Here is a 15,700-nt window from a genome sequence, read left to right as displayed (position 1 = left end):
AAATTCTAAAACTGATAATATGTTAAAATAAAAAATATACAATTATATAAAATTATCTAAATTTAAAAGTTTAGATTCTTCAATGAATTTTACTATATGTGCTCTATTATTCTATATATATACTGATTAACATTATCATGATTTGATTATGTTAGATCTTTTTACATTTGTAAAAGGCTTTTTGGGGAGGTGTTTTGGTTCCTATATGTATTGATGTTGTAAGCTTTTATAAAAATTTCAAACTTTTAAAATTATTTTTATTACATTTTAAGTATTGAATAAAATATTATTTATATAATTTAAATTTAAATATGAAATTTTATAATTGATAATTGAATAGATAAATTGAATAATTAAATGTTATATAATCCAAACTCATGGCAAAATAAGATTTTCAAATATTTTGTATTTATAAATAATATATATTAAACACAATGAGAACATCAAATTTAAAATATACATATATATTTATTTATTTATTTATAATAAGAAAATATACAATAGAGTCAATGGTTTTATTCAAAAAACTGATAAAATATCAATTATATTAAAAATTATTTGTTTATTCAGATAAATTGGAGTACTTGGTGTTTACATATAATAAAATACAATATATTTAAGTGATTATGTCTATTTTAAATAGTGACAAAGTTTTACATGATGTCAATCTAAGTTGAAGAGGTTTTTTGTAAAAAAAAAAATTGATAGTATCATCTAAACAAGATATTCAAGAGAATGCACAAAAGGTACCTAATTTGAAAAACAAATATATATAAAATATAAGTCATGTTTTTATGTCAAACTCAGTCGGCCATTTTTTAAAATTTTCTTTCTATTTGCTATCATAACCAAAGTTAAAAAAATATTATACATCGTTATATATGATTTGTAGAATAGTTTCATCTTTACTATTACTTCAAACAAACGAAACAAATGAAAAAGTTGTATGAATTGCTCGACTCCGTCGATTAGCTAGAACACTCAATTGTTACAAGTCAGTCGTGCAAGCTTGCCCCAAACACAATAATGGTAAAGTACACTAAATAGAAAAGAAGTTAAGCAATACTTCGCCTTGAACAACCCTAAGGTTAACATCGTAACCTAGCATACCACAACTTAACACGTCGCCGCATGAGCCCATCCATCACAGACATAACAAAAAAACAGCAAAACTATAACTCCAACAAATTGCCAAACTATAACCATATTCAACCAGTTTGATATCAGGCACGAATGGATTAGCAAAACATAATAAACTCTTCGGAGCCTTATAGAGTTTAAACAAACATTTTAAGATATTAATTATGTATATAAATTATCACGCAAAGCATGAAATAGAACACTTACTATGATACATTATATTACTGTGCACCACAAATAATCAAAAACCAAAATAGAAAAAAAAATTCACACATGTCCACAATATACACCAAATCGGTGGACTGGTGTAGCATTCACCAGATATCCATTTTACGTAATACATCAAATCCATCATATTCATATTGGATTGTCTTGCACAAGACAACCATGAAAGATCAATAAACTAAAAAAAAAAAAAAAACATTAGAACCCACATAGCAATCATTCTAAGCCCAAACATAATAGACAACAATTAACCCTCTAATTTTGACATAAACATCCAACAACACAAAAATTAAGAAAATATAAACACACAAACAACAAAATATATACAAACCATAATAACTAGAAAATCATATCTCGCGCGTAGCGCGGACCGATCCTAGTATTTCCATATTTAAAAAGCAAAGTCAAATGTTTAAGAATTTTTATATTCATGAAAAGAACTATTTGTAGGATAATAATTGAAAATGCATTGTACATACACTTTCCGGGTAGATGCAAGATGTATGTCCATTGAAAATATTCTGAAGATCTTATAGAATGACATTATTAATGTATAATGTAGATATCCTGAAATTATATTATCATTGATTTGATTCTTCCAAATCAAAGATTGACATGACATTTAATCTTCTGAGTTCTGACTCATTTTCTGTAAACATAAACCACTTTTTGTTAATTACGTTGTCTCTCTTGGAATAAAAATAGAAAATAAGCTAAATAGCGGATTACTACTATATATATATACATGAACTTCACCATGTTCTTAGTTCTTTTTTGTCTTTCTTATTGTCGATCAAATTCCATGGTTCAAGATACCTATTTTTGGCGATGAAATGTTGTCAGAAAAAACCATCGATCGATGTTCTTGGACTACTCACATGTCTCCTTTTCATTCGTAAAAGATTTGCCCACAACAACTTTATTTTTGAAGTTTTTAACATGAAAATATAATAATCAAATAATTTTTTTTCAAAATATTACTTTTTCGTTTCATAAAAAGTGTTACTTAGACATTTTTCACACATATTAAAAAATGATTGAGATGTATTTATGTTTTCATTAATTACAACTAGTTAACCAATAGTATTTGAGATAAACAAATTTATTTATAAGATAAATGCATTTTACAATTAATATTTAGCTGAAATTGATTATAAATTGCATTAGAATTGTAAAGTGACAATTTTTATGTAACAAAAAAAAATGCTAAAGTAACACTTATTCAAAAAACACAGAGAATATTTAATAAACAGTTTAAACACTAAATTACCTTGCATCATAAACTCTAAATCCTATTTGCATTTTCTAAATATTAAACTCTAAATTCTAATCACTAAACCTAAATTCAAATATATATATATATATATATTTCTTAACTTTTTAATAAAGGATATTTTAGAAAGAAAAAAATTCTTATGTGCTAGTTGATTTGGTGCTATTGAAGAGTATTTCTCTGATTTTAACAAAAGCTATTTCCATGTGTTTGGAGAATTTCTTTTCTCATACTAAGTTTAAAATAGCATTTTTATATACCACATATGATCTGATGGTAAGACTACCTTTTACAAATGCTTTTAAAATAATACTCTTTATGGGTATCAGATTATGGTTTCTGGCAGGTGACCATCTCCAATGGTTTACTTTATTTTTTTTTAAAAAATAGAGTAATTCTATAATAGAGTTGAAAGTTACTCCAATCCTACTCTATTTTAGAGCGAAAAATAGAGTGATGAACAAAAAATAAAAAAATACTTTATAAAAAATAGGTTTACACTATTATAGAGTAGAAAATAGAGTATCATTGAAACATTTTTATAGGGAGAAAATAAAGTGGGGTTGGAGATGCCTTAATAAGCTAATCTTATTTATCAGTGATTCCAGAACTCCCAGTTGATACAAATCCGAATATTCGAAACATACTTGGCGTCCATCGACATAAATAACAACATGGTGTATTGGTGTGACATTTGTAGTCCATTTTACCTACTAAATTTTGGGATTATAGCTATTACAAAATAAATGCATTCTACACGAAATAAGAAAACTTATTTTATGTTTAGCAAAAAAAAAAAAAAAATTATTTTAGAAGAATGCTAAATAATATTTTAAAGGTCTGTGCTGAATGAAAGTTGACTATGTTACAAAACTTGACTCGTTCGTTGGATTCTTCTTCTTCCATCCTCCAATTTTGATTTCCGATTTTTCCGGCGATACTCTACGTTGTTCCCTGACGGCTCCATCACGTCCTCTGCAAAACTCACCTTTTTCTTTTTCTTCTTCTTCTCCTTATTCTTCATATCTACACATTTAAAAAAAAACTCAAAAATTTGAATAAAAAACTTAGAACATGCACATCAATGCAATTTTTTACAAAAATATGGGATTAAGATATTAGTACCAATTTGGCAAAAAAAAGATATTAGTACCAAGTTGAAGTTCAAGCTTCTCCATGTGATAGGAGAGGAGACGTTTGTGCAACTGAGCCACAAGGAGCACCACGCTTCCGGAGACGGCAAAGACTGTCATGAACCCAGTAGAGCTGTCCATATATCTTCTTGTTTGAAATATTGGTTTGTGTTGTTAATATGGATGCGAGGGTAAAGCAATTTGGGGGTATGGTGACATAGTCAGAGTTTCGAGGAAGGGAAGCATCGTGATGAAGAAAAGTAGAGAGACTTTGGTAGTATTCTTGTTCATTATTAATGAAACTGTTCTTTTCCAACTAATAAAACTGTTTTTATTATTTTTATTGAGAGTTGAAACTTGAAAAACAACAAAATAATTAAGGCATGGAAGTGGAAGATGTTTTGGAAAATAAGTGGTAGGTGAAATTTTGCATTACTAACATGTAAAGAGATATATACACACAACGATTTAAAAATATTACTAGTTAATTATTTGGATTAAAAGCTGAGCTAAATTTAATTGATTGGAGTTGTAAATTGTAATATTACCTTATTTTGCAGGCAGAGGATAAAAATAAAACGATTAAAGGTTGTGAACTAAAGTAGAATCTCTATAAATTAATAATGTTGGAACTTTGAAATTTATTAATTTATAGAGATATTAATTTATAAAAAAGTTCTTATTTAGATTTTTTATTTTAAGATATATTTATTCTAAGATAATAAAAATATTTGATTTTGGTGTATAGACATTAATTGTTATTTTTTTAAATTTGACATTTATATTAGTTTTATTATATTATTTGGTATATAATATATATTGCATAGAACTTAAATGTGATTTTAGATATAATATTATTAAATCTCATCAAAAATATATTAAATGTTAAGAAAATATAAAGATAATTCCATTGTGAATAAAAAATAAACAATATAATAATAGGTTTTCACTTATATAAAATATGTATACATATAAATTATTAATTTATAATTTTAGTGGGACTATATATTTACATAAAATTTTCTAAAAAATATTATCTTACTATTTTATCGATTTGTGTCAAATTTTGAACCAACCCAAATTGAAACCATCGAAATTTATTAATTCATAAAAATTATTAATTTATAATTTTAGTGGGACTATATATTTACATAAAATTTTCTAAAAAATATTATCTTACTATTTTATCGATTTGTGTCAAATTTTGAACCAACCCAAATTGAAACCATCGAAATTTATTAATTCATAAAAATTATTAATTTATCGAATATTAATTTGTAAAAATTATTGTGTGCTGCTGAACTAGTGTCGTGCTTTGGCAGATATCTATGCGCACGTAAATTGGAATCGCTGAGAAAAAAATCCCCGAAAATTCTTCCCTGATCCTTTGCACAAGTTTCTTTCTTCTAGAATCAATGATTTCTTATCACACAAGCAACTTTGATCTTTTGTTCGTATAAACAACTCTCAGCCTGAGTTTTTTTTCGCTATATAACTCTTCGTGAATAACTTTTGTTTCTAATAAGGGTGTGTGATTATATGATTCCAAGTCCAATTACGAACCTAAGTCCTACTGGATTAGGACACACTGATTTAAAAAAAAAAATCCTATTTACAAAACAAATCTCTAAGTTCCGATATACTTAAAAATCATAATTTATATAAGACCCATTTATGTTTTGTTCTAAACTATTCACAAAAACTATGCTCGAAACTTTGTGTTGTTAGTGGAAAGAAAATACTACATTTGCTTAATTAATAATCATTTTCAAGTTTTTACACATTAAACATAAATTAAAATTTGATTATAAATGTATTTACGTCCACCAAAAGAGTATTATTTACCGTAATTAATTATTTTCAATTAATTTAATTTCGATGGCTTGATAAATTAATTCCTTTAAAAATATAGAATTATTATTAACTAAACAATTCTAAAAACTTAAAATTTTATATTCAGTTTTTTTTTACAAATTTATCTTTAAAGAAAGCTTTTAAAAATATTTATCTTTCAGAAATAAAAAGAGTATTCTTATTTGTGAAAAAAGAATCAGAAACCATTAACCGATCAAAACCTCGTTTTAATTTGTTCTACCAACCACATGTTAACAAATACAACTTGAAAGAATAGACTTTGTGTATTCAAATAAATTTGCTGGGTCTTTGCAAAGTGGATATAATATCATATAGTAGTATATTTGCTGGGTCTTTGCAAGAGATCCAAGTTTTATCAAGTAAATGCTTTATTGGACCTTGTGTGGTCAAGCCGAAGCTATAATGATTTTATGGCAGAGATTCATGAGAGAAGAAAGAGAAACAAGTCTTGATCTGTAGTGAGAGATTGGGTGATTCAGATGATCCAGCTGCTATCATCCTTCTTCAACTTTGATTCCTCCGACCAAGTTTGCTCTACACGTTCCCACACCAACCCTTCCCCTTCCTGCATATTCCACAACACACAATCATCAACTAAACTCCCAAGAGCTGCTCTTATTACACAATCTCATACCTTTGCTGTGAACTTGACAGCGGTTGTGCAGCCTCTGCGTTCATCATCTGAAAGAGAAAGTAATGTTAGATTCTCATGACTTTTGAGTTATATAAATGATGCAGAGAGTTACCACTCTGTTCCCATTTATCAAGCTTTACTATCCATGTCCCATGAGCGCTCTCTGTTGCCAAGACTTGATCTACCCACACCCGGAACTTCTTCCCTTGTTTGTCTCCATGGTACTTCCTCAGCTCATCAATGGTATCCACCAGAGATTTCTCAGCACCAGATGGATGCACAAACACACCATCATGAAGCTGACACAAAAGGCAGATATGTTATGACACTGCAAATACATTAATCTAAAATTCTGTTTACAAACTCACACATGAAGCTTTGAGGCTAGCTAAATACGCCTCACTGTTCTCAACCTCACCACGTCTCCACCTCTCATAAAACAAGAAAAACTTCACAACCTCATGACCAGGGTTCACATTCTCATCAGCCTTGCACTCCAAGAAGTCAGAGACATCTCTCGGAGAAAGGTTCGGACCAAGCTTGAACTCACCAACGGCTTGTATAATCCCACCCGCACACCTCTCCTTAGCATGGATCACCTTCGGGTTGTCCTTCGCATTCTCAGCGTGCCACTTCAACAGCTCCTCCTGAGCATTGCTCACCATGACGCCGTAAACATCAGGAACGCTAAAGAGCTCAGCATCGTTCCCAGAGTCTCCACAAGCGAGAGTGTTAACAGGGAGGTTCCCTTCGCTCTTGAGCTTCTTGAGGAGATAAGCAAGCGCTTGTCCCTTGCCAGCGCCTTGTGGTAAGATATCCAAATCCATACCTCCGCTGTAGATTATTTTCACATCCAACTGAAAAACAAACCAGAACGGTAAACTCTAGTTGTTGCTATTACAACATAATCAAAAGCAAAACCTCACCCCACGTTTCTCCAACCGCTGTGAGAGCTCTTTAGTCACTTGATGTGCCTTACTCTTGTCAACGTAAAAGCTAACCTTGTGTGGTCTCTGCTCAGTTTCCGCCTACATACAGTAAATCACACACTCTGAGTCACTGTACTAATGACGAGTTACATTGCAAAAGATGTAGACTTTACCTGAAGAGTTAACTCAGAGAAGTTACCGGTCTCTTCTTTCACAACCCTCAAGTCCCATTTGTTATTCAAGGTATCAACCCAACCATGATCAGGAAGCATGGAGTTACCATAAGTAATCTCAGTGCCAACAGACATGATGGTGACATCAGGGGTTAACAAAGGCTTCTCCTTTCTTAGTTCTTTGTAAAGGGTTGGTGATCTTCCGGTTGAGAAGACAAGAAGAGAGTCGCGTCGGTAAGCGTGTTCCCACAGTGAATTGAATCTTAACAGTGAGAGGTTCTCAGGGTCATGATGATCAACCTGTAAACACAACAGAACGTGTTACGCAGATCAATAAAGACATAACCTTTACTCGTTAATTAGCAAAAAGGGTGAAGGAAAGGTTAAAGCTTTTACCATGGTATGATCAAGATCGGAGACAATCATGAGACGAGCAGAAGATGTTAGCCGCTCCATGATTACTCTGTACGATTGGATATTTTCATTATTAACAGAATATATAAAACTGGATCACACCACTAAACTAGAACAGATTATACACACTCACTGGTGAGGTTGTACGTTCGATTTACAGGAAAATCAGAAAGAAAGAAAGAAAATGAAAGAGGAAGAAGAGAGGAGTGAACGAACCACAGAGATTCAGATTTTTCCACCACAGATTGAGATGGAACTCGCCTGCTGTCCTTTCGATTGCCTTCTTTATTACTAACTCTGTTTCTAAAAATGCATCTTTCACACATTTAAAAAAAAAACATAACAAATTTTGTTAATAAATATACCCCTTATTTTTTTTGTGTTAATCAATTTTCCATAATCTAAATTAATAATAATAGCTTTTGAAGTACAATTAGTTTTTTTTTTTTCGCTATTATTAACAAATAAAAATTGTATTGAAAACTTAAAACATACATCTTAAAATAAAATGTTATTTTAAAATATTTATTTTTTATGTGATAAAGATCCGACAATGATGATGTTGATGAAGAATAAAAAAAATTATAACTAAATTTTAGTACAGGAATATCAGATGAAATATGTAATATTCCTTTTAAGTATTAAATATTATTCTGTTACATACGTCTCTTGTGGGACAGGTGTCCAGAAATAAATGGGGGAAAGAAATGAATATGATAGTTTTGCAGTCTGGTAGATTAATTCGCTTCTACACAAGTGGAAGCTTGGTAAAAGGCTCAGCTACACTCAATGCGATTAGCTTTTTAAAAGTCCCTCTAGAAGCACTCTCTGTTCTTATGTTTGCTTGTTAATATGACTTGAAAGGCGCCACATTTTGTGATGTATTCATGATGCAGGACTCTATGTTTGTGTGTCGTCTTCTCCTTCTTGTGCTTTAGTGTGGTAACTTTCTACTGTTTTGTTCTGCAGATCAAGATGGCGCTTTTATGAATGATTCTCTCGGGAAGAACCTTCAAGAGAAATATTGAGTAGGTCTAATACTTGTGAAAGCTTTCCAGATCAGGGGGAAGAAGTTATCACATTGCCTGATTCCGAGGGAACACAAACCGGTGATTCTGTTGATTTACATGAAAACACTTCCATTGCACCTCTTGACCAATCATCAAGTTTCCCTGAAGCTGCACAAGCCTTTGTTGAGGCAATCCGGAGGAACAGGGCGTATCAGAAGTTTCTTAGAAAGAAGCTGACTGAAATGTGTGCCTCGTGCAGTTTCCCATGTGGAAGGTGATAATTACATATATCCCACTCTAGCTGCCTCTGTTCTTGAAACATCTCGATCTGAGCCTTTTGTTAGTTGATTGCACGTTTGTAATAAATCGAACCTTAGGGATATTCAATATGCTGTTTGTGGCTTCTCTTGTCTCGGTTCAGTAAACTTGCAAGTTTTGTTGTTGGATCATGTCTCTTTCTGTTCTTGATTGAAAGTTTTGATTTGTGTTAAAGAGAGAAAGGGGATTTCCTTGTTAGTATTGCGTATTGCACATTGATTCTCGTACATTTAGCAGAACTTTAATGGATGCTGAGAATGAGATTGCTTATTGATTTATGTACTCCTGTTTCGCTTTGCATTCATATCCATCCTGGTTTGCTAGATCACAAGTTACAGTTATTGACTCTTGTCATTACTTGTATTGATCGAACGAAAACCAAACTGGTTGGAGTGATGTGATCGTTGTGCTTTGTTCGTATTTTTTATTGCAGTGGAAGAAGAAGCGCATGAGGAGACTGAAGAGGAAGCGCAGGAAGATGAGACAGCAATCCAAGTAGTCTGTGTCTCCATGCCTATCCATAAATCTCTGAACCTTTATGTTTTGTGCCATTACATTTATGTTGGAATAATCGTTTGTAGAACATGGTTTGATCACTCCCTTTATTTATCTACCCAGAGCAGAGATTTATCTTATTTTTCTTGGATATCATCTATTTATTTGAAGGCTTGTGATTGCAAGTAATGGTTTTCAAGATACTTGATGAATTAAACGTACTCTCATATCCTTTTTTATTAAGAAAAGCAACATTCCCACATGCACATTACATTTAGGATCAACTCCAACTATATAAGTTTAATGAGTACTACTATGTTCTGTACAAGTTCCGGGGATGTCTTTCACGTGTCCCGGTGCAACTGTGTCTGATCATCGGTGGTTGCAGAGGCTCACTCATTTTTTCCCTTTTAGATAACTTGGCTCATGAAAAGATGAGGTTAATGATGATGCTAAGAAGGATAGACTGAGATCCGGGAGTAGACAAAAAGAAGAGCTCGGAGCTTTTATCACCTTGAAGATTGATGGATTGTCTTGGTACTGCTCTTGCCCACACGTCCAATGGATTTGTAAATAGTTTTATGTCATTAGTATATGTCTATATAACTTCACAACACTGTTGTTCTCTCTTTAACATAACTTCAAAGTCCAAATAAAATTTCATAATCTATTTCTGTTCAAAGTCTATACCAAGTAACTTCACAACACAAGATTCATAATCTCTTTCTATTCAAAGTCCATATAAAGTTTCACAACATTTTTGTTCTCTCTTTAATCACCATTTACTCTTTTTATTCACAACACCAAATTTTATTCACAACACCAATTTTTTTTTAAGAACCCTTAAATAAGAGATTTGCAATGGACCACACAAATATACACATCTCTTAACTAAGTCTCTTAGACTCACTTTTCCAACTAAAAATTATTAAAAAAAACTTAAGAGCCCCTAAGTGTCTCTTAGGGATAATGATGCTCTTATATGATGTTTTACTATTTGTGCGTCATCAATCAACACCAACACTTTACCAATTCTGCGTGACTATTCAGTACTTGATGTGGAGGGATCTGCTTGACCAGGGAATAAAATTGAATTTCCTGCAGACCTATGTTTTCTTTTTTATTGATCACTACAAGGGGATGAGGTAAAGATAGCATAATAAGATAGCGTTTTGGTCAAGAATGCTATATTTGACATAATTTTTACTCTACGATAGCGTTTTATAATATGCACGCTATGTTTTATTTTTCGGACTCCAAGGCATGTAACTCTTTTTAAAGAAGTGTATTTTTATATAGCTTTTGTAATCTTGAAACGCTATGTATAGTTTAGGCGGAAAATTATTTCATTATTTTAGGGAAACCCTGCAAAGACTTAGCAAAAAAAATTTAACTCTCCCTCTCAAACTCTCAAAATTCACTCTCAATTTTTTTTCCCTTTGTTTCAAATCTGTCGAGGTTCTCTCTCAATACAAAACCCTTATCAAATAATATTTTTCAAAATATTTTTATTTTGTAAACAATTTTGATATATAATTTTTTTTATTTTTTAATAATGCTATTATTTGCTATTATAAGTTATACAATTGCACAACTAAAAAATGCTATCGAACTAATACTTTAACATAGCATACGCAAAACGCTATCTAAAGTGCCCGAGAAAAGATTGCGGGGGAAGATACAGCGTTCGCCATAACGCTGTGCTATCTTGCAATAGCGTTTTCCTCATGCTATATATGAGACGTTTTCTTGTAGTGTGATAGAAATTGAAGGTAGAGACAGAAGAGACTTAAGCATTAGAAACTGACCACTTTTTCCATTTGTTTTGTGATTGCTGGAGTTGTGAAGATAGAGGGAGAGAAGAGAGGTTTAAGAATCCATAGGTTGAATCTTTTATTGCTCTGCATGGCATTGGACACTGTAACTCCTGAATACAAAAGCCCAAGTTTGATGCTCTGGTGAGGAACTTTTCTCATGTTAAGTCAACAGTGTAGATTGTCTCATTGTATGACTAGTTGGTTGAACTGAAAGAAGCAGAGCAGAAATCCCTAAAGGAATCTGAGCTACTTGAGAAAGAAATAGTTCATGTCCAAGAGATTAATTAGATTAAGTGATTTCGAATGATTTTTTGATGAGATAAGATAATATCAACGAAGAAGTATTATGATAATTTACATGTTTGTGATTTGTTTTGGAAAAAAGTTTGTTGCTAGCTACACCAATTATACTCTAATATGGTGATAAACATCTCAAAGTATAAGAATATGTCAATAACTACACCACGTTTATGTTAATCCATGCCACACGTAAGAAGTGAAAACTAATATGTTAGAATCCCCAATTTCTTTTTATTTTCTTACAAGCCCTAATTATTCGATTTGGGGGAAGAGGATTTATGTCTGTCGGGTTTAATCACTTGGGTCGGGTCAGGTTTGCTTAAAAGAGGATTATTTTAAAAATATTACAGACGATCCCATTAACTACGCTTAAAACAATTAAATCTGATTATTATGTTGCCACCATATTAGTTTTTATTTCGTACATGTAGCATGAATTAACATAAACGTGATGTAGTTATTGACATATTCTTATACTTGAGATGTTTCTCACCATAATAAGAGCATGTCCAATGGAGTGTTTAGAACTCTACGAGGAAAAACTCCTATTAGAGTTGCTCTAAAGTTTATTTGGTGTAGCTGGCAAACTTTTTTATTTTAATTTTCCAGCGTTACCAGAAAGTGCTAAGCACAATGACGGCAGGTAAGTACTGACCATTACTTCCAAACCACATTCTTGCTCTTAGGCTGTAGCTATTAAGTAAGAAGCCACGTCGTTAAAGAAGTGGAATACAGTTTGATACCACGGGTTTTAACGTCCGGACACATCAGTGATGGTGACATTGTTGTTAGAGGCTTCAGATGACTCAGCTTCCGAAACACCGTTCCTCGACACAAAAGCAGGATGTCTTGGTTCTGGAATGTCTGCAACCTCACTGCTGAGCATCGAGCATACTGTAGCAACACTTGGCCTACGGTTAGCAGCTTCTTGCACACACAAAAGTCCAATGTGAACACATTTTCTTATCTCTTTCTCAAAGAGTGTGTCAAAGATCTCGGGATCTACTAGACCATTAATCTCCCCTTCCTTCCACATTGACCATGCCTACACGTCAGACAAAACTTTCGAGAGAACTGTCACTTAAGTAGAGTTAGGAGAGAGAGAGAGAGAGAGACAGAGACTTACACAAGCTAGAAGACTCGAGCTTGAGTTTCTTCTTCCACTGACAAATTCTAGGAGTATCACACCTAAGCTGAACACATCAGACTTCTCTGAGAACTGTCCTCTCATTGCATACTCTGGTGACATATAGCCGCTGAATTATAAAAACAATTATCACTTTTTAGGACATGTTTATGTAAGAAGGTGTAACGTATGGAGTTAATTAGAGCATTTCCAATATAAAACTTCATTTTTAAAATGGAATACCTCAATAATATTCCAACTCAACTCTAAAAATGAAGTGAAAAATAGAGGAATGAATAAAAAAATAAAATGATTATTCCATTTATGAAGTGGGGTTTGAGATGTTCTTACTATGTTCCAAGGACCCTACGGGTCATTGCTTCATCTTCATTCCCTGAGAAAATCTTAGCCAACCCGAAGTCAGATATTTTGGGAACCAGATTCTCATCTAACAAGATGTTGCTAGCTTTTAGATCTCTGTGAATGATTCTCAGCCTAGAATCTCTGTGAAGGTACACAAGACCTCTACATATTCCATTTATAATGTCAAACCTCGTCTTCCAGTCAAGAAGCTTTGCCTTAGTTGGGTCTGAACAACAACAACAACAACAACAACAACACATTAATTAGCTTTCTGTTAACTCACCTTGTGTTAGTTAACATTAGAACATAGTTTTGAAAACAAAAACAATATTACCAAATAGATAATAGTCTAAGCTTTTGTTTGGCATGAACTCATAGACTAACATCCTTTCTTCTCCTGCAATGCAGCAACCAAGTAGTTTCACCAGGTTCCTGTGTTGCAACTTAGAAATAACAACCACTTCGTTAACAAGCTCCTCAAGGCCTTGTCCAGATGCTTGTGACAGTCTCTTCACTGCAATCTCTTGTCCTTCTTGCAACTTCCCCTGCAACTCAAAAAGATGTCAAAAGAGTTCTTGGAGTCTGACAATAAACTCTTTATGCATACTTACTTTGTAAACAGGACCAAACCCTCCTTGTCCGAGCTTATTACTCAGAGAGAAATTATCAGTCGCTGCAGCTAACACTTGAAACTCAAACAATGGTAGCTCTTTCATCTTTCCTTTACTACCCCCACCAGCTAAAGCTTCTACTCTCTCAAATATCTCCTCTGCTTCTGTTCCTTTCTTTCTCCCTGAGAACAAAACCGAATCCAAAACATAAAATGTCTAATGCTTATAAGAAGAAATCATATATAGTTCAGTTAAACTCTGACCTCTTCTCTTTTTGACAATCCTTTGTACTAAAAGACCACAAGCTGCCACAACAAAAACACCACTTGCCAATGATGTACCAATGATAACGGGCCTTCTGTCCGGCTTTTCTGAATGTGCAAGACGGATATAAAGATCCATTCCACTACTAGATAGATCCTGAGAATCAACTAAGCTTACATTCCAAGTCATGCAACCATAACCTAAACCATGAGCAAAAGCTACACAAGAACATGTCTGCAAACAAGTCCTCAAGCATTCTGGTTCACTAGCTTCCGATCTTCTTGCAAAGTCAGGCAGTTTCACTCGTCTAAGCCTCATAAACCCATCAGCAGCACTCCCATTACTGTTCTGTCTTTCGCACTGCAAAGGCTCCTTTCTTATGCATCCACCACTAGAGTTTCCACTGTTCCACTCTACGAAGTTCCTTGGACTAAACCCTTTAAAGCAAGAACAAGGAGGGGCTTTCAGGGGATTGCAAGTAGCGAACTGACCACATCTTCTGTAAACATCACATTCCGTTGCAGGAACTTGGTCTCCGGCCGTCCAGTTTCTCTTAGCTTCACTCCAATCTCTCCTGATCACTGATCCTTTATAGTCCAAGTAGAAGTGTCTTAACGTCGAGTCATTAGCAAATGACATGGTGACTGTTCCATTAGTATCATCATTAACTATGAATCTATAGAGAAAGACTCCTGTATACTTATCCGGTAGACCGTTTTGAACATCTGACCATTCCACGGTCCACTGCGCCACATGGTAGCATTCTTATTATTATTGTTCACAATGTGGATCTCTGGATATGCAGCAAGAACGAGTGCAGCAGTGTAGCTTCCAGGGGAAGGATCTGAAGGTGTTTTCCAAGAAGTTATTGTGATGTTCCCTCCTCCTGTTTTTGCGTTTGTACCAACCAACATATTCGGCAACCAAGAATCAGTTGGATACTCGAAACTCTCCCAAAGATATGCATCGGTATTAGAATCTTTCATCACGAGGTTCCCTGAATCCAGAAGCTCAGCGAGGACTGTAGAATTGGCAGGAGATCCTTGTGTTAGTTAACATTAGAACATAGTTTTGAAAACAAAAACAATATTACCAAATAGATAATAGTCTAAGCTTTTGTTTGGCATGAACTCATAGACTAACATCCTTTCTTCTCCTGCAATGCAGCAACCAAGTAGTTTCACCAGGTTCCTGTGTTGCAACTTAGAAATAACAACCACTTCGTTAACAAGCTCCTCAAGGCCTTGTCCAGATGCTTGTGACAGTCTCTTCACTGCAATCTCTTGTCCTTCTTGCAACTTCCCCTGCAACTCAAAAAGATGTCAAAAGAGTTCTTGGAGTCTGACAATAAACTCTTTATGCATACTTACTTTGTAAACAGGACCAAACCCTCCTTGTCCGAGCTTATTACTCAGAGAGAAATTATCAGTCGCTGCAGCTAACACTTGAAACTCAAACAATGGTAGCTCTTTCATCTTTCCTTTACTACCCCCACCAGCTAAAGCTTCTACTCTCTCAAATATCTCCTCTGCTTCTGTTCCTTTCTTTCTCCCTGAGAACAAAACCGAATCCAAAACATAAAATGTCTAATGCTTATAAG

The 15,700-nt window shown here is 33.5% G+C and overlaps 2 protein-coding genes and 1 pseudogene across 3 annotated transcripts; all 3 read right to left on the bottom strand.

Annotated features, from left to right (window-relative positions):
- Positions 1-3,488: 3,488 nt before the first annotated feature.
- On the bottom strand, positions 3,489-3,966 carry LOC106334317. The gene is made up of 2 exons (XM_013772622.1): positions 3,792-3,966; positions 3,489-3,664 (listed from the first exon to the last, which is right to left on the bottom strand). The coding sequence occupies exons 1-2, from the start codon at positions 3,910-3,912 to the stop codon at positions 3,504-3,506; spliced, it is 282 nt and encodes a 93-aa protein (XP_013628076.1). The 5' UTR covers positions 3,913-3,966; the 3' UTR covers positions 3,489-3,503.
- A 1,860-nt stretch (positions 3,967-5,826) lies between these two features.
- LOC106328025 (probable sucrose-phosphatase 2) lies at positions 5,827-8,124 on the bottom strand. Of its 2 annotated transcripts, none has more exons than XM_013766375.1 (8): positions 8,013-8,124; positions 7,779-7,845; positions 7,383-7,682; positions 7,207-7,308; positions 6,649-7,137; positions 6,393-6,579; positions 6,281-6,327; positions 5,827-6,211 (listed from the first exon to the last, which is right to left on the bottom strand). In XM_013766375.1, exons 2-8 carry the CDS (start codon positions 7,836-7,838, stop codon positions 6,122-6,124), a joined length of 1,275 nt encoding a protein of 424 aa, XP_013621829.1. In that variant the 5' UTR covers positions 7,839-7,845; positions 8,013-8,124; the 3' UTR covers positions 5,827-6,121. The 2 variants fall into 2 exon arrangements, with proteins under 2 accessions (XP_013621829.1, XP_013621830.1); XM_013766376.1 differs by having other exon boundaries at positions 7,930-8,093.
- A 4,111-nt stretch (positions 8,125-12,235) lies between these two features.
- LOC106335070 overlaps positions 12,236-15,700 on the bottom strand; it is a 4,413-nt pseudogene continuing 948 nt past the window's right edge.

This window comes from Brassica oleracea, chromosome C3 (genome assembly GCF_000695525.1).
Source record: "Brassica oleracea var. oleracea cultivar TO1000 chromosome C3, BOL, whole genome shotgun sequence".
Lineage (NCBI taxonomy): Eukaryota > Viridiplantae > Streptophyta > Magnoliopsida > Brassicales > Brassicaceae > Brassica > Brassica oleracea.
Note: the sequence above shows the minus strand (reverse complement) of the source record. Positions and strands in the feature narration are given on the sequence as shown.